At 36.0% G+C, this 19,559-nt stretch overlaps 1 protein-coding gene and 1 non-coding gene across 5 annotated transcripts in view; one reads left to right on the top strand and one right to left on the bottom strand.

Annotated features, from left to right (window-relative positions):
- The window catches only part of SPATA9 (spermatogenesis associated 9), a 39,497-nt gene that overhangs the window by 13,559 nt on the left and 6,379 nt on the right, over positions 1 to 19,559 (bottom strand). For 3 of the 4 annotated variants that reach the window (XM_077138703.1, XM_077138707.1, XM_077138705.1), the window contains exon 3: positions 16,669 to 16,896. In XM_077138703.1, coding sequence (XP_076994818.1) covers positions 16,669 to 16,896 — 228 coding nt within the window. Of the gene's footprint in view, positions 1 to 16,668; positions 16,910 to 19,559 lie in introns of all 4 variants that reach the window. The other variant, XM_077138706.1, reaches the window with a different exon arrangement.
- LOC143665844 (small nucleolar RNA SNORA28) lies at positions 11,798 to 11,922 on the top strand. The gene has a single exon (XR_013167240.1). It is a non-coding gene; the product is annotated as a small nucleolar RNA SNORA28 (small nucleolar RNA).

Below are 19,559 nucleotides of genomic sequence, written 5' to 3'. Positions count from 1 at the left end.
AGGAAGTAATGAGAGGATACTATGAACAATTTTATGCTAATAAACTCGACAATGTACTTGCAATGGACAACTTTCTAGAAAGGCATGAACAACCAACATTGACTCGGGAAGAAATAGATGACCTCAACAAACCAATCAGAAGTAAAAAAATTGAATCAGTCATTAAGAAGCTCCCCAAAAAGAAAAGTCCAGGACCAGATGGCTTCACATGTGAATTGTACCAAACATTCCAGAAAGAATTAGTACCATTCCTGCTCAAACTCTTCAAAAAAATTGAAGATGAGGGAAAGCTATGTAACTCATTCTATGAAGCCAACATCACCCTCATACCAAAGCCAAAAATTCTGCAAAATAAGAAAACTATAGACCAATCTCTCTAATGAATGTAGATGCAAAAATCCTCAACAAAATTCTAGCAAATAGAATCCAGCAACACATTAAAAGAATTATACACCATGACCAAGGAGGATTCATCCCAGGTATGCAAGGATGGTTCAACATAAGAAAATCAATTAATGTAATACACCATAGCAACAAAATCAAAGCAGAAAAACCACATGATCATCTCAATTGATGCAGAAAAGGCATTTGAAAAAATTCAGCATCCTTTCCTGTTGAAAACACTTCAAAGGATAGGAGTATAAGGGAACTTCCTCAAAATATTAAAGGTAATATATAAAAAACCCACAGCTAACATCATGCTTAATAAGGAAAAACTGAAAACATTCCCCCTAAGATCAGGAACAAGACAAGGATGTCCACTATCACCATTGTTATTCAACATTGTGTTGGAAGTTCTAGTCAGAGCAATTAGACAAGAAAAAGAAATACAAGGCATCAAGACTGGAAAGGAAGATGTAAAACTCTCACTGTTTGCAGATAATATGATACTGTATGTCAAAAACCCTGAAAAATCACAGCAAAACTACCAGAGGTAATAAATGAGTACAGCATAGTAGCAGGTTACAAGAACAACATTCAAAAATCTGTAGTGTTTCTATACATTAGTAATGAACAATATGAGGGGAAAATCAAGAAAAGAATTCCATTTACAATTGCAACCAAAAGAATAAAATATTTAGGAATAAATTTAACTAAAGAGACAAAAGACCTATACAAAGAAAACTACAAGAAATCGTTAAAAAAAAAAATCACAGAAGACCTAAATAAATGGAAGGGCATACCGTGTTCATTGATTGGAAGACTAAATATAGTTAAGATGTCAATTCTACCTAAATTGATTAATAGATTCAATGCAATACCAATCAAAATCCCAAAAACTCACTTTTCAGAAATAGAAAAACCAATAAGCAAATTTATCTGGAAGGGCAGGGTGCCCTGAATTGCTAAAAGTATCTTGAGGAAAAAAAAATGAAGCTGGAGGTCTCACGCTGCCTGACTTTAAGGCATATTATGAAGCCACAGTGGTCAAAACAGCATGGTATTGGCATAAAGATAGATATATCGACCAATGGAATCGAATAGAGTGCTCAGATATAGACCCTCTCATCTATGGACATTTGATCTTTGATAAGGCAGTCAAGCCAACTCACCTGGGACAGAACAGTCTCTTCAATAAATGGTGCCTAGAGAACTGAATATCCACATTCAAAAGAATGAAAGACGATCCATATCTCACACCCTATACAAAAATTAACTCAAAATGGATCAAAGACCTAAACATTAGATCTAAGACCATAAAACTGCTAGAAGAAAATGTAGGGAAATGTCGTATAAATCTTATAATAGGAGGGGATTTCCTAGACTTTACACCCAAAACACGAGCATTGAAGAAATAAATAAATAAATGGGAACTCCTCAAAATTAAACACTTTTGTTCATCAAAGAACTTCATCAAGAAAGGAAAAAGACAGCCTACACAATGGAGACAATATTTGGAAACAATATATCAGATAAAGGTCTAGTATCCAGAATATGTAAAGAGATTGATCAATTCAACAACAAAAGATAGACAACCCAATTACAAAATGGGCAAAAGACTTGAAGACACTTCTCCAAAGAGGAAATACAAATGGGCAAACGGCACATGAAAAGATGCTCAACTTCCCTGGCTATTAGGGAAATGCAAATCAAAACCACAATGAGATATCATCTCACACCTACCAGAATGGCCATTATCAATAAAACAGAAAACAATAATTGCTGGAGACAATGTGGAGAAAGAGGCACACTTATCCACTGTTGGTGGGAATGTCAAATGATACAACCACTGTGGAAGGCAATTTGGTGTTTCCTCAAGAATCTAAGTATAGAATTGCCATATAACCTGGCAATACCATTGCTAGGTATCTACTCAGAGGACATGAAGGCAAGGACACAAATGGACATTTTCACACCAGTGTTTATAGCAGCATTATTTACAATTGCGAAAAGATGAAACAGCCAAAATGTCCATCAACAGACGAGTGGCTAAACAAGCTGTAGTATATACATACGATGGAATATTATGCAACTGTAAGACAGAATAAAGTTATGAAGTATATAACAACAAACATGGAGGGACCTTAAGGACATTATGCTGAGTGAGATTAGCCAGAAACAAAAGGACAAATACTCTATGGTCTCACTGATATAAACCGACATTAGTGAATATACTTGGGGAATTTCATTGGTAACGGAGACCATCAGGAGAGAGAAATAGGGTAAGATATTGGGTAATTGGAGCTGAAGGAATATAGATTGTGCAACAAGGACTGATTGTTAAAACTCATAAATGGATAGCACAATACTGCCTAACTGTAATACAATTATGTTAGAACACTGAATGAAGCTGAATGTGAGAATGATAGAAGGAGGAGGGCTGCGGGCACAAATGAAATCAGAAAGAAAGATAGACGATAAAGACTGAGATGGTATTATCTAGGAATGCCTAAAGTGTATAATGATAGTGACTAAATGTACAAATTTAAAAATGTTCTTGCAGGAGGAAGAACAAAGGAATGTCATTACTGCAGGGTGTTGAAAATAGATGGTAGCTAATATTTTAAAATTTTAACTTATGTGTGAGACTAAAGCAAAAAATGTTTACTTGGTACAAAATTTATATTTTGACTAGTGCAGTTCCTCATAAAACTTATGTGGACAGCTTAATTGAACACCACATGGAACCTTGAGTAGGGCATAAGATTTTGTAGGTTTGTCCAGAGTGATGCCCTAATAAATCCCAGAGTGATTTGAACAGTGTATAAAAAAGTATTTGCAAAGTCCCCTTGGGAGAATGGTGAGAAAGGGGGAAAATTCAACTTTCCCAAGTGGAGAATTCTTGATATTCTCACAAACAGTGGGGACAACCAAAGCGATAAGCTGAGCCCCCAATCTTGGGATTTGTTCATTTGAAACTTAACCTCACAAAGGATAGGTCAAGCCTACTTAAAATTAGGCCTAAGAATCACCTCCAAGAGAATCTCTTTTGTCGCTCAGACATGGCCTCTTTCTCCAGCCAACACAACAAGCAAACTCATCGCCCTCCCCCTGTCTACATGGGACATGATTCCCAGGGGTGTGGACCTTCCTGGCAACATGGGACAGAAATCCTAGAATGAGCTGGGACTCAGCATCAAGGAATTGAGAAAACCTTCTCAACCAAAAGGGAGGAGAGTGAAATGAGACAAAATAAAGTTTCAATGGCTGAGAGATTCCAAACAGAGTTGAGAAGTTATCCTGGAGGTTATTCTTATGCCTTAAACAGATATCACCTTGTTAGTCAAGATGTAATGGAGAGGCTGAAGATGTAGAGCTTTGTTCCAGTAGCCATGTTTCTTGAAGATGATTGTATAATGATACAGCTTTCACAATGTGATTGTGTGATTGTGAAAACCTTGGGTCTGATACTCCTTTTATCTACCTTATCAACAGACGAGTAAAACATATGGAATAAAAATAATAGGGGGAACAAATGTTAAAATATATTCAATAGATTGAAATGCTAGTGATCAAGGAAATGGAGGGGTAAGGGGTATGGTATGTATGAATTTTTCTGTTGTCTTTTTATTTCTTTTTCTGATTTGATGCAAATGTTCTAAGAAATGATCATGATGATGTGTATGCAACTATGTGATGATATTTTGAATTACTCATTATATATGTAGAACAGAATGATCATAAAAAAAAAAGTTACTAGATGGCAGCCACCACGGCTTGGACATTTTATGAAAATTGAATATACATCTTTAAAATAGAGTGTGGACCTAAATATCCAAAAGATCCAGAAGTATCCTCCTTTGTAAGATTTGTAATAAAAATTAATATGAAAGGAGTTAATAATTCTAATGGAGTAGTATACCCAGGTGCAAAATGGCAGAATTCATATAGCCTCAAAGTTGTCCTGCAAGAGCTTTGGTGCCTAATGATGTCTAAAGAAAATATGAAACTCCCTCAGCCACCTGAAAAACAGTGCTACAGCAATTAATTAGAAGGAAAAACCACAGACACCCACTCCCATTCAATTTAAGCAGTCATTTTCCATAGTAGTAAATTTTCTAGATACGTTTTGTAGACCTCAAGAGTACTGGAAGGTATTCCCATTCAAAAGCAATTTATCTTTAGATACTATAAATAATGCTAATTTTTTGTCCTTTTGAAACATATAAGTTGTACTCTGACAAAGCATCCTGTTAAATGTAACCACTTCCATGTACTTGAACTTCTGGGATCAAGAAAGTATATTTGAACTGATTCATATCACAATTGGTGGGGCAGATCTAACACAACTGCTAAAAGACATACAATCTCCTTGCTGTTGATTACAGGGCCCAGGGTCTCTGCCTTCTTCCACCTCCTCTTCCGCTGGGGAGGGCATGCAACAGCCCTCTGGAGGTGGCTTATAAGAGTAGATGTAAAGGTTTAGGATGCAGCCTGTGGGGCTACTGCTGAGTGTGTGGGGGAGCTTCATCTGCACCCAAAAAGAAACCCCACTTTCTTTTTTTTAAGTCTTAAATTATGCCCCTCTTCCAAGCCATTGTCTTTTCCCCACTCACCTCCACTACCACCCTCGGTTGAAAAAAGATTGTAAACCTCTCTGCTCCCCTCTGAAATTGGCCTATGGTGAGGAATTCTTTCAGAGCTTTCCCTGTATCTTCTCTCCCCCCACCTTTATCAAGAGGTGCTGCTTTTTCCTTCCTCCTCCTGAAGTCCCATCTAATTGTCATTACCCAGAACTTTCTGAGACACTTCCTTGGCTTTGGGCAGAAGCCATCATGTAAGTTTAGAAAGACTCTAACCTCCCTCGTTTGGTTTTGGAACCGCATTTCTTTACTCTCCACCAGCCTGGAAAATGAAAATTGGGTCCTCAACTCAAGTCACCCTCTGCTATCATCATCAGCTGATTCAGTTTTTACATTTTTTCAGCTCAGGTTTTGATATGGTGAAAAGAACAGTTACCAGGGTTACCCAGACCTGCTAACTCTCAGTCCTTGGTGGCTAAATTTGGAGAAAGGCCACATGAAAGCACCTAAGCACACACCGTCCCTCCGGATGAACTCTTTTCTTTTTCTGTAATTGCTTTTGCTTTTAAAAATTGAATAAGTTTTGAACAAACAAAGCCCTCTCATTTGGTCATCCTTGCAAACCATTTGGGTTTAGTTTGAGTTTGGTCGTACTTTGGTTTTGGGGCTGCTGCCTCTCGCGATCGTTGGCGGGGATTAAGAAAAAGCTTGTGCAAGGCAGATCCCTAAAATTGGCACACCTGACTACCTCACATATTGCTGTTTTTCTGCTTTTCTGTTAGGACTACAAAGTGCTGAAATGTGAATGCATACTGAAATAAAAGTAACTCATTGTGTTTTAAAGTTTTGTTTTTTTAATTTAGTATGTGTGTAAAACCATCTTTTGAAGCACTGAGTCTGAAAAGAAAAACCTTAGTTCTAAGGATCTAACATCCTGTAAATAAAATTTAACATAGCAGTATTCCATAAGGAGCCTTTTTATTGTCAGACCATTGCCTGATTTTAATAAAATAGAAGAGTGCATTAATACTTTTTTAAAAAGTTATTTGTAACAACAGAAAACAATCACCAATAGCAGAACAATTAGCTAAACTATGCTATATCCACTCAATGGTATACAATGCAGCCTTTTAAAAAAGTGCTTATGAAGAACATGTGATAGCATTTTATTTACCAAACACTTAATATGGCGCTGTATAGCAGGCCCTGTTCTAAGTGCTTTATAAACATTAACTCATTTAATTCTTAAAATAGTCTTGTGAGGTTGTTACTAATATTATACGGATTCCATAGATGGAGAAATAGAAAAGGATAGGTAGGTAACTTGCCCATGGTTTCACAGTTAGTAAGGAGCAAAGTTAGATTTAAACCAAGAATTGTGTTCCTGGGCCCAAGCATGTAGCTGAATCATTAAGTGTGCTGCCAACGCAGCTAAACTACTTTAGAATATACTGAATATGAAGAGGTGGTATAGTGGAGTAATATAGGGATGGACTTTAGATCAAGATTCAAAATCTTGGCTCCAGGATTTACTAGCAATGCAATCTTCAACAAATTAATTCTTTCTAAGCCTCAGTTCCCTCATCTCTAATTTGGGAGTACTAGCTAATATCTACCTCATAAGTTCCTATAAAGATAAATAAGAAAATGCTTGTAAAGTGCTGAGTAGAATGCCTGTACATGGGTAGCACTTAGAGACACAGTAAGTACTATTAGTACCTCATGTATATATAAGAGAAAGCAAAGTTCAAAATTATAAGCATAATAGAGTATGATTTTATTTATACATCCTACTGAAACAAACTAATTTATGCTGTTGGAAGTCAGGATAGTGGCTATGCTAGCAAAGGTACACCTAGAAAATAGCAAGAGGTGGTTTCTTGGGTTCTGCTTACCAATGTGTGCTCAATCTATGAAAATATATTGAGGCATATATTTAATGGTTTCTGCACTTCTCTGTGTATTATACTTTGATTAGAAGGTTTTCGATACTTCTATGTCCAAAAACAAATAAAAATTCTATGCCTGGTACTTTTATGATTAAAATAAGCACAATTAACATTGAATAGAAAAAAGTTTGGATAGAAATGCATCAAAATTTTAAGAGCTGTTATGTTTTGATAACACAATTATATTTAGTTAACATTTATAGAGCACTTATTTTAAGCCAGGTTCTGTTCTAAAAGCTTTACTTGCATTGTTTCATTTTATTCCCTAGCAAATCTAAGAAATAGGGATGCAGGTTTAGAGATATTATATTCTTTCTTGTTTTTGTATTTTCCAAGATGAAAGAACATGGTATTTTATGTATTTTATTGAAGTTATTAAATTATGTGTGCTCTGCATGCTGTTGCAGAATATTCGGTTTTTGCTTACTGCTGCTGCTACTGAATAAAGAACAGAATCACCTATCACAGTTTCCCTTCTACCCTTTAAGTGATTTATGGAATGCTGATACCGGAAATACTGCCTAACCTAGTAGCTGAGGGCATTGGTTTTGTTTTTTTTTCCCTATCTTCTTCCCCACTTTTCAGGCCACACCTTCTCCTCCTAGAAGTGGGGATAGGTAGGGCTACTTTAGCCCACTCCCTCCACAAGTCGGTCTGGAGAGTTTCCCTGAGCTACTGGCTTCTGAAAAGAGCTTCCAGAAATGAAACTATTGCTAGAAGAGTGCAAAAATAGTACAAAAAGTCAGCATTCCTATGAATCCCATTACTAGACCATAAGGAGACAAACATCTAAGTGGAAGGGACAGAGATTTAGGAAGAAAAGCAGACACAGCCCACAAAATGCCTCTTAGTAGAGAAAAAAAATTCTGGATAAGGAATCTGTATTTTGCCAAAGCTCACTTTTTTGACTATTTTAATACTTCTAATAAACACTTGCTATTCCTATAACATCATCCTATAGAATATACTTTTCCTCTAAAATTTATGTGACGATTGGCAAGTGGCCATTTTCCAATTATATGACTCACTGGCAATACATGTTTTTCATATTATAACCACCCTGTTTCATTTTTAGCTTGCTACGGGAAGAAAGAGTATACGGTAAAAAACTGAGATAAACAAACAGGAGAAATTTGGTAAATGGGAAACTTTGTTAGATTGTCTTGGATTATTTAAAAAATTGTACCTTAACCTTGTTATATTAATTTCATTTTCTCTGCATAATTGAGCTAAAAGTATCTTGATATCTATGTTATGTCCATGTATTTATTCTTTATTTTAGTAATATTGACATGTAAAATGCATGGATATTTTAACAGTAAAAACATTTCAACCTTTAAATTACTATAATGCTACTTCTTCCATAAAACTGACTGCGTCATCTCATACAAGAAGTATCATGCTCATTTTATTCTCATTGAAAATGAAATAAATCACTTAAGAGAAAGCTACAGCTGTTTAGAAAATCCACTTTTAGATGAACTGAATGTTGGGGAATTACCAGGCACAACTAAATTTATATTGTCCAAAATTGCCTTGATGGGGACACAGGATAGAAATAGGGGAAACTCAATGTTTCACAAACAGATGTTGCAAGAAACATTGAGTGCTATAAATACCTATGTCCAGAGAAAAATGTTTCCTAAAAGTTTGGGAAAAATCACATAACTATATTACTGCTTAGCAAACTCACAAGCACAGGAAAGACTCCTAGCAGAAAAAGAAAGCTTTTTTACTTTGTTTACCCCAATGTTATTAACATCCTGTGGAATATTAGTCTTGAACAAACTCTTCTAATCAGGTAGTCCTGGAAGGGCTCAAATGACTTAATCACTTGGCCAACCTGGAAAAGTATGTCAAGAGTTGAGGGATTCTACTTTCTAGGAAATGTCCTCCCTTCCCAGGTCTGCATTACACCAGCCAAAATAGCCTCATAGCAGGCCCATCTACAGCCTACATAAATTTCTGATATTTGTGAGATTTTCAGTTTAAACCCCAAACTGGAATCTACCCTGAAGTGTGGGGTGAGGAGGAAACTTTACTTGAATAAGTTGCTGACCTGTATCCTGAAAAAGGGACCATAAGTTCCCTGAAATCCATACGGGGCTCAGGTATTTCAGGGCTGAGAGTTTGCTTCACTTCTCCCTGTATCTTGTTCTACGTCAATCCACATTGCCTATACAAAGCGGAAACAAAAGTTTCCAGTGCCACTGTAGCAAAGATTCTATCATAGAAAGAGCTCCTGGTCTTGTGGCCCGGCATTGAAGTCAGCAATTATGTCTGGGAGCTGGTTTGTCTTGGCTAAGTTAGCATTCAAGCCGATCATCTAGGTCACTGCAACCTGGAGCAGCTGCAAACTTCACTCAGCCAGGCAGACCACAAGGTGGGGAAGTGCACAATTCTGTTAAGTACTAGTCCTGCGGAGTGTTGAAAACTACCATGAAATTCTCTACTCAGTTTTCCATTCCTGAAGCCCCTTACAGAACCGACAGGCATTATATCACTGCAGCTCAGACCAGTGTCTTTGCCTTTCACAGCCTACAGAGGACTGAGGAGCACCATGATTCAGTAACCAAAGAGCCCGCTATAAAGGGCGGCCAGCTGGAGAGCCCTGACCCCAACCTTCCGTATTTCATATCAGAACAGGCCACTGGAATCCCTTTAGATCACTTGTGTTGGTTAAAGTTTTTGGGTAGCTCATATTTGGCACATCTTTCAATATTTTGAAGTATATGGGACATACTCTGGCACTGAGCATCTGATCGGAAAGGCATAGAAAGTTTCTAAGGGAACTCCTGTGACAGTTTCTGTTCTCTGATTATCTTGGGGAGGTCATTGCTTCATCTCAAAGCTCCCCACAACGAAAGGCTGAAACACTATCCTAATTACGGTCAGTGTATTAGGTCAGTGTATTATGGTCAATGTACGGTCAGGGATGAAAATGCTCCTCCATTCCCTGTTCTTGAGGGAAGTAATTTACCTGATCGGGGTTCCGAGTCACATAATATCTGACAGAGTTTTGGTAGAATCATTTAAACTATTCCAGGTACAAATTCATTTTTCCTTCATCATTTTCTGATCAGTAGCCAGAACATATTGGAACATACTTTCAGATAGGTTAATCAGGCCCCTTACCTTCCTACAGCTAACTTTTCAGAAAGCAATGCTCTCCATCACCATAAAGGATATCTGCTTGCACAGTAATTCCAGGTTTCACCCCCTTTACTTCACAGCAAGAACTCCAGCAGCCTGGCAATTCTTGGAGGAATTCATGTTGGAATACACTCTGGATAAGATGAGCTCTATTTACCATGGGGAGGCAGCCAAGCAGTATACTACCTCTGCCGTAGTCCTCCAAGCAATGACACATAGTATACTCTGGTATCAAGGATACACTCCTTTCACAGAACAATCTATTAATCTCTACATGTCATCCATTATGCTGTTGTACCTTTGACTCTCTAGGCCACTGTCTTCATTATTCATACTTCTATTTCTGTCTTCACTGAGCCTTTCAGATCTCAGATATGCCTTTTTCTCCCTTGCTATAATTTAGTGTCCTCTTAGTAACAATTCTTACTCCCCACCTTAGCTGCTTCCTATTACTCAAGTAAAGTTCTTCTCACCCTCAATCTCCAAGTTCCTGACTTGGTATTGTTCTTATCTGTCTCACTCCAGCCACACGGAACTACTTTCATTCTCCCAAACGAGCCACACTCTCTCACCTCAGTGTTAATACACACCATTCTCTTCCTGCAATGATCTTCCTACTTTTTTCACCTGGCTAAAGCCTCAATCTTCAAGTATCAGAATCAATATCTTATAATCTAGAAAAGCTATATTGACCACTCTATTGAAATCGTGTGCCCTTTTTTGATGTTTCAGTAGCATACAACACACTTTGTGCAATTGATGCACTCTACTGACATTGTTTGATTACTTGCATTTCACCCCTTCAGTCCATACGGCAAGAGCAAGACATTTCTGAATACCAAGTACCTAAATGAGTGATTTTATATCCCAGGTCCTCAACAAATATTTGTTTAATGAATGAAAAAGCAAAATTATAATTTACTCACTTCTCAAAAGAAAACTAACGATGTTATAATATTAAAACTTGTAAAAAAAAACAAAATATAAAGATGACAGTGATTATATATTTCAGATGGTTTGTATAGTGTGTGAATATATTTCAATAAATTGCATTAAAAAATAAAAATGAGGGACATCTGGTTCCAGTAACATGACAGACTGAGTTAACATGGAACCCCTCACATGAAACACCTAAATTCTACAAAAAAAATATCCCCCCCCCCAAATTTGATACAAGGTGGTTTATGAGAGAAAGAAATCCCCCTGTACCAAGAATAAAGAAGAAACTAAAAACCAGGACAGTACGGGTGTGAACTGATATCCCAGGAATTCTAGAAATGGTATTGGACCCAGAAATGATGACTGGGGGTTGAGTTCTAATACAGAAACTGGAGATTAACATAAATACATTTGTGTGCCTTTGCAGATTTGCAATCTCTATGAAAGCAGGACTAGAAAAACTGCACCACCAGCCCAGGAAAAAGGTAAGGAAGTTAGTCTCCACCTGGGACTGAAACTCTACAATCAGGGATCAAACTCCCAAGCTTGCACAATGTAAAGGGGTCTAAATTTACCCTATCAGTGAGATGTAGGGAAACTTAAGTAGGGAAATTTGCATAAAGATTGGTATCCCTCAAGCACAAGGAAAATCTCTTGGACAATTTCCCCACTAAGGTCGGATGGGCTTTCTATTTTTAAAACAAATCCTTATTGAAGAACTTTCAGTTTAAAAAATTACAAAACATAATAAAATTATCTGCTAGGAATAAGATACAAAAGAGAACACATTGCAAGCAACACTCTGTGGCAGATGACTGAAACTGTCTGGCACAATTTCCGCTTGCTACAGTAAGAAAGTCTAACCTATTCCAGTGTTCTCTCCTCCATGAGACAAGCGTTATATAGACTTAGACAATGTAAAAAAAAAAGAGATCACAATACTCAAATTTGCATCCCCTGAACACCTCAAAGAACAATCTTTTAAAAGCCCATAAAATAAGTACGTTTAAAATAAATATATTTTTCAAGGAATAAACCGGTAAAAGACACTTTGAAATGAAAAAAGCAGGAAATTCTGAGGAAAATACTAACTAGAATTTCTAGACATGATAAATATAATGTTTGGAATTTAAAATGCATTGAATACGTAGAACATTTTAGACATAGTTGGAGAGAATTGGTGAACTTGAAGATAAGTCACAGGAATTATCCAGGGTACATCAAAGAGAGATAGAGATGAAGAAAAAATGAGAAAGGTAAATAGACGTAGAGAGGAAAATGAGAGGTCCAAAGTATTTTAACAGGCATTCCAGAAGAAGATATTAGAGAAAACGAAAAAGTACCAATGTTTGAAGAAATAATGGTGGAGAATTTTCTGAAATTGGAAAATTATTCTTTCATTCAGGAATCACAATGGGTCCTTAGAAAATGTGCCTATCATAAAAAACAGTTTGGCAATATATAATAAAGTTAAAGATGTGCATTTTCTATAATTCAGATCTCTGTTGTAGATATATAACTGGAGAATGTCACTAACATATGGACAAGGAATCATTTACAAGAATATTCACTGAAGTACTGTCTGTGGTCGCACAAATTTGGAAACTAAGTCATCCACTGTTCAGTAATAAACTGTGGGTTATTTTTTCTTATAATGAAATACCACAGAGGAGTTAAATTAATAAGGCATAGCTACATATATCAATAATGTTCAGTGAAAAAAAGGAAGTTGCAGAAGAATAAGTATGGTATACCATTTATATAAATTTTAAATATATACGGAACAATACTACATAACAGATTTACACAGATGTAATAAAAATATAAAAGTGCATGGAAATGTTCATGTTAACTTGAGGGTAATAATTATCTCTGGTAGTGAAGAAGAGGGAGTAAGATTGGAGCATGACTCATTGACCTTTTTTTTTTTTTTGGCATGGACAGGCTCCGGGGATTGAATCCAGGTCTCTGGCATGGCAGGCGAGTACTCTGCTACTGAGCACTACTGCACCACCCTCATTGACTTATTTTTATAAAGGAGAGATCTGAAGACATTACGGGAAAATGTTACCACTACTTTAAATTTGGGTGGAATTTCTGATAAATTCATTTAAATGCTTGAAATATTTCATTGACAAGAATTTAAAAATTAAGGCAACTGTATTGAGAACAAAGAAGAAGACGAGATATCGTAGGTATTGATTTAAATTGACACAAAGAGGCAGTCATATTAACAGCAGTGAATTATGTGTATGAATGTGATTAATAGAGGAAAATTTAGCTTGTATATATGGTACTAGAATAAATTTAAAAAAAAATCAATGGAACTGCACAACGCAGGAACCTTAAGTCAACCCATGGACAATTATAATAGTACAATTATAAAAATGTGCTTCCGTTAATTGTAACAAATGTTCCAAAATAATGCAAGGTGTTAATAATAGGGAGGTATTTGAGAATTCTGTATTTTATGCATGATTGTTCTGAAACCAACTTCTCTAATTAAAACGAAAGAAGGAAGAAGCAGTTACAGTCAGTATAAGGACTTTAGACAAGCCACTTAACTCTGTAAGCTCGCTTATTTCATCTCAGGTTCCTGAAGTTCGTTATCGTAACTGAGCTCTAAATTTACCTCTGAAACCCATTGTAAATCAAGACAAAGAGGCAAACAAAGAGTGTGTTTTAGTTGTCGTTATTGGATTAAGGGAAACATAAGTTCAACTGAAAAGAAAGATTCTTTTCCACCACTGCTTGTGAGTTTTGGGAGATGATTCTCCATGAATTTCTCTCATATCAACATAGACCAGACTTCCTGAGCAAAGGACATATTTGAATAGCAGCCTTAGAAGCTAGAGGAAGTGCATTCCCTTGGAGGAATCAAGAGTTTTTCATCCCTGGAGATGTCACAGGGCACTAATGATAAAGTTCTCTCCCCTCCCCTGAGATGGATGCTTATATTCCAGAGTAATAAACTTAGGGATGCCTTCCTCCTCTCCTATGGAAAAGATCTGCTTACATTCCAGGTAGATGGGTAATCACCAAGTATCTCTGGAGGGGATGGACAGGTGTGCCAGCAACACATAAAAAGCTAAGTCTCCTAATTTCTTGGTTCCTTTCCTGTGATGCAACCTACTATATATGCTGGTAACATCTGGCCCTCATAACATTGTTCTATGGGAACCAAAGCGTAAAGAATCAACAAAAAATACTGCTGTGGCTGCTACTTTTGTTGTGACTAATAAACCATCTGTGTGTATGTGTATGTGTGTGTGTGTATAACTGTAGCTGTCTAACAGTGAATAGGGTACATTTCAGATCTTTCACAGTTCTGACAATAATAAAGAAAAAACTAATAAAAGAAGGACTTTGACTTACATAATGAAGTATCTTTGAACATGATTCCATACTAAATACAGAAGTATTCTTCAAAAGACACTTCTTATATCAACCCTCTGTAAAACCTATGTGTGTGACAATTCAAGAATGGAACAATTAAAGAAAGGCAAAACAGTAGATTCAGAAAGATGTTTCAGTGAGAATTTAAGGTAACAGTGTTCAGCTACATATCTTTTTGATTATCTAATGATTTGGGAGTAACGTTTATAGTACTTAAAGAATTCGGTGGTTGGCAAACACAAACCATTTTTCACTTTCTTGGAGATCAAGTATACAAGGAAGCCTCATATAAATGCTATCCCCAGGCAATTCATAGTTGGAATATCTGGTGATTTCTGAAAATGTCAAAATCTTTGATTATAGAGAGATTCCTGTGTTATGGGTATTTGTTGACTTTGGCCATCCAAAAACCATTTTCTCATCTTTTCTAAACAATTCAGTTTTGTTTGAGGATTCACCTTTACTCCATGTTCAGGTCATGTGGTCTAGATGTGGTTCCACCCTGAGCTCTAGGGGTTTTTAAGCATCTGATCTGATCCTAGGCCAATCAGTGCATACCATTTCCCAGGTTTAGAGGGGTGCACAGAGACTTAAGTCGTTCTGTAAAAGTGAACCTCTGGACTTTGCCAGGAATGCTGGGATTCTCTCTTTTTCGTGATCAACCTGTGATGCAACCTACTATATATGCTGGTAACATCATATATTATGTGATGCATAAATTTGCATCACTGAATTTTAACCTTGGAAGGATATAGCCCTGGGAACAAATCAAATCATCTTGTAATCAGCAGAGGGAAATCTGAGACTGGAGTGAACGTAGAGAAAGCAGAGCCCAGGACACTCTTAATAATGCCCAATGATAAAGCCCAGAGTTCTGTGTCATAAAATTTAGAAACAAAGAAATTGGTCCTCAGAATGTTTGACTAGCTGGTGTAGTCAAATATAAATATAAAGGTTCAATAAAACAATGACGAAACTGTAATTTGGAATATACCTGGATGGTGACAGGTCTATCAAAATGAGATTTAGTTAAATATACTCAATATATTATATCAAACAAAAATTATCTTGGAAACAAAAGGTTATGTGAAAAAAGGAACAAAGCAAAATGATTTTAAGGCTTCTTGGAGGATTTTTTAGTTTTATGTGCTAATTTTCATGCTTAAAATTTAAAATTGACCCATTTTATATTTTTATATGTTTCATTTTATTTATTAAACATACCAGCATACAAGCACAAACATTCTCACCATATGATCATTCCATTCTACATTTATAATCAGTAACTCACAATATCATCACATAGTTGTATATTCATCATCATGATCATTTCTTAGAACATTTGCATCAATTCAAAAAAAGAAATAAAAAGAAAACAGATAAAAAAATTACCATACCCCTTACCCCTCCCTTTCATTGATCACTAGCATTTCAATCTACTAAATTTATTCTAACATTTGTTCCCCCTATTATTTATTTATTTTTAATCCATAGGTTTTACTTGTCTGTCGATAAGGTAGATAAAGGGAGCATCAGACACAGGTTTTCACAATCACACAGTCACATTGTGAAGGTATATCATTATACAATCATCTTCAAGAAACATGGCTACTGGAACACAGCTCTACATTTTCAGGCAGTTCCCTCCAGCCTCTCCATTACACCTTAACTGAAAAGGTGGTATCCATATTATGCATAAGAATAACCTCCAGGATAACCTCTTGACTCTGTTTGGAATCTCTCAGCCATTGACACTTTATTTTGTCTCATTTCACTCTTCCCCCTTTTGGTCAAGAAGGTTTTGTCAATTCCTTGATGCTGAGTCCCAGCTTATTCTAGGATTTCTGTCCCACGTTGCCAGGAAAGTCCACACCCCTGGGAGTCATGTCCCATGTAGAGAGGGGGAGGGCAGTGGGTTTGCTTGTCATGTTGGCTGAGAAAGAGAGGCCACATCTGAGCAACAAAAGAGGTTCTCTTGGGGGTGACTCTTAGGCCTAAAAATTGACCCATTTTAAACTGACAATTTCAAATAGCTCAATCTAACAGTAGAGTAGAAAAAAATCCACATTACTTCCCTTTTCAGACTGATTTAAACCAGAGAATATACTGTATTGTAAAAGGTACAACCATTTATTTCTCTTATCCAAGTGTATCTGTTTTATACACAGGACAAACAAAACGTATTATGTTTTCATTTTCAAACTTGCAAATTCAAACTGTTCCTAAAAAAAGCATCCAAGTCTTGTGTAAACACAATATTTGCTTACCTGTATGTTATATAGGGGTTGCTTTGGTGCATTAACTTCCCTCAGAAGACGATGAGATATGTCCCTTAACTCTAAAAGTCTACAAGCAAGCTGAGGTTGCAGAAGTTTGGCCAATGATTTAGAGGATCTGGATATGCTGTGTAATCCTTGAATGAATGTTCTCCTGTTGATCTTCGCTAAAGCAGTAGCCATTTTGATTTTGGATGTTTTTTGGATGGGTTCTCTTTTCTGGAAAATAAGCCTTTGAAAAGTGACTGAAGTGTGATTCTCCAATGCATTATTAAAATCTACTTCAGGAAGAGATAGAGTACCACATAACTTTACATTGTGTATGATGCTAAGCATATACTCAGTGTCCAATAATTATATCCTCATACAAGCTCATTGATTTCCTCCCATATGCTTAAATATTTATATGAATATGTTTATTTTCCTTAAACTAGATAATAAGAGGTTAAATTATAAGTCAAAACATATAAATTTCTCTTTTTTTCTATGTGGGTTTATCTTTTTTGCAGTGATTTTTAAAGTAAACAATTCTTATTCAAAACTGTCAAATATTCTCCTATTTTTAAAAATTTTTTCTCGTGAAGCATAATATACATACAATCTTATAATGTATATGTACAGTTTAAAGAAAAATACTAAAACAACTATGCTGTATATTAATCAAGTTTAAGAAACTTTTATTTTTTTTAATTATTAAAACTATCAGTATTCTGAAAGAAAAAATTTATGGCATTACCAAAGCACATGACATGTAGTTCTCTGCTCTGCCAGAAAGTAAACTGCAGGGAAATTACTTATAATGTGGTTAGACTGCATTCCAAAAGGCAAGTGTAGTTCCCATTATTCATTTAATTAATTTTATGGGCTACACTGGTTTTTTTAGTATATAACTTCAGAAAAGTATTGGCTAACAATACAAATGAGCAACTTTGAAATCCTAAATATTTGAGTCTAAATATAAAAGTACAAAATATCTTCTAAATAGATTTTTTTTGCCTAGCATGAACATCATAAAAATGCTATACGTTTATTTTAAAATGCCTCAAATTTTATCCTGAAATAATAATTTTATGATCACGGTTGTTGATCCAAGTTCAGTATTTCTCTTACGGTTCAGCATTTATCATTGAAAACAACCAAAAGCTGTTCTAGCCTGCCACCGAGGATTTATTTCTGCAGGATTGGTAGTCCTGTGTTGGTTTAATTTGTTAACTTTACTGTAAAAACTCCATTAGCCCACCCCAGCCCTGGTGGTCTCAACCCTCCTATAGTCTATACTAAGAGTGGACTAATGTACACCTTAGAAGACAGCAACTTCACAAACAGTTAAAGGCAAGCAGAAAAAGCGAGATAATACAACGGTGCAGTCATTTCATAGTATCACCTACTCTGCTTGAGCGCACACCCGAGAGAGAAATTTACATTGTCTGCTGTATCCAAAGCTCTTGCACACACACTCGTTTCCCTGCAAGCTTAGGCTTTGCTGCACTGACCCCTCCCAACTCCTCCTCCTCAAGGTGGAGCAGCTGGAATAAGTTTGATTTTTTTTTCTGATTATAATTTACTTGTATGTTTTTTTTCTCTCATTATAATTGATTTAACATAAGGTGGGGACATATGGCCATGACAAACAGGAGAGAGGTATGTGCCAATTTTGCCTCGTCTCCCTGGTCAAACACTGTATTTTGGGCACACCTCATTTTTTTTTGTAGTTGCAAAATGTTCACATTCTGCAGTTTCCCTCTATTTTCTAAGTTTCTTTAAAAAAAATCTGGGTGATCTGTACATATTGGCCTGGACCCACTGATTTTACGCATCGATGTCAATGGAACCACTTTTGATTCATTCTCCCAAACACTACACTACATTCCCCCTCTGATTCACTTTCTCCCTCTTTTAATTGTTTAAGTTTTTATCTCTTTGTAAAAAAAATAAGCCTGTTTGTTGTCAATAAGCTGACTGTTAAAAATTCTACTGTAGGGGTCATAGGAATTGTGTTGACCAAGTATGACAGTATAAACAATATTTTAAAAAATTCAAATGTGCATTACAATAATGTTTTAGCATACTTTATGTTATCTTTTATACTTTAGTATTACATCATGAATTCATGGCTCTTTCAGCCTATTTCACTTAATTCTCATCTTTGTTTCTCGTTAGTGCTCTAATTGTTAAAATAAAATATGACTGTGTAGCTACCTTCATGGTTTTTAAATGCTTTCCTTTTTGATACTTTCCTAGATACCTTTGAAAGAATTGTTACTTTCTGACAACAAAATGATCCCTGACCCTTTATTTTCCCCCAAACATGGAATCAAATGATTTTCCAAGCCCCTCGTTGTTTTTAAGAATAGTATTAGAAAACAAACCCAGCAAGGCAGAGGGGTGGTGCCTGTTCTGTGGTGCTTCATGGCACTGGAGATACAAAGGGGGACAAAAGAGGAAAAGGCTACTTACATTCCTTTAGACACAGAAGAAGAGTTTTCTCTTTTAAAAAAACTCACCAGTTTACGATAATTCCAATTCACTCTTAGCTTCAATAAGTTACTTTTCCTATTTTTTTTCTTTTCTTTCTTTCTTTTTTTTTTTTGCATGCACAGGCACCAGGGTGTCCGGCATGGCAGGCAAGAATTCTGCCACTGAGCTACTTTACTGTAATAAGTTACTTTACTTTTAAAGTAGCTCTAACAGGAAAAATTTTAAATAAAAGGTTTTTCTTTTCCGCATTTCAAGTTAGCAGCTTTTCCCTTTTTGTCCACTTTTATGAACCATGCTATGTTTTCTTACCAAAGCATATGTTTAAATTTATATGTTAACCCCAAATTTAGAAATGCTCATTTTCTTTTCCCTTTTTTATTTTTTATTTTTTTTGACTATTAGCC

This window comes from Tamandua tetradactyla, chromosome 21 (assembly GCF_023851605.1).
Source record: "Tamandua tetradactyla isolate mTamTet1 chromosome 21, mTamTet1.pri, whole genome shotgun sequence".
Lineage (NCBI taxonomy): Eukaryota > Metazoa > Chordata > Mammalia > Pilosa > Myrmecophagidae > Tamandua > Tamandua tetradactyla.
The sequence above is the reverse complement of the archived record's forward strand: the minus strand, read 5'-3'. Positions and strand labels throughout refer to the sequence as shown.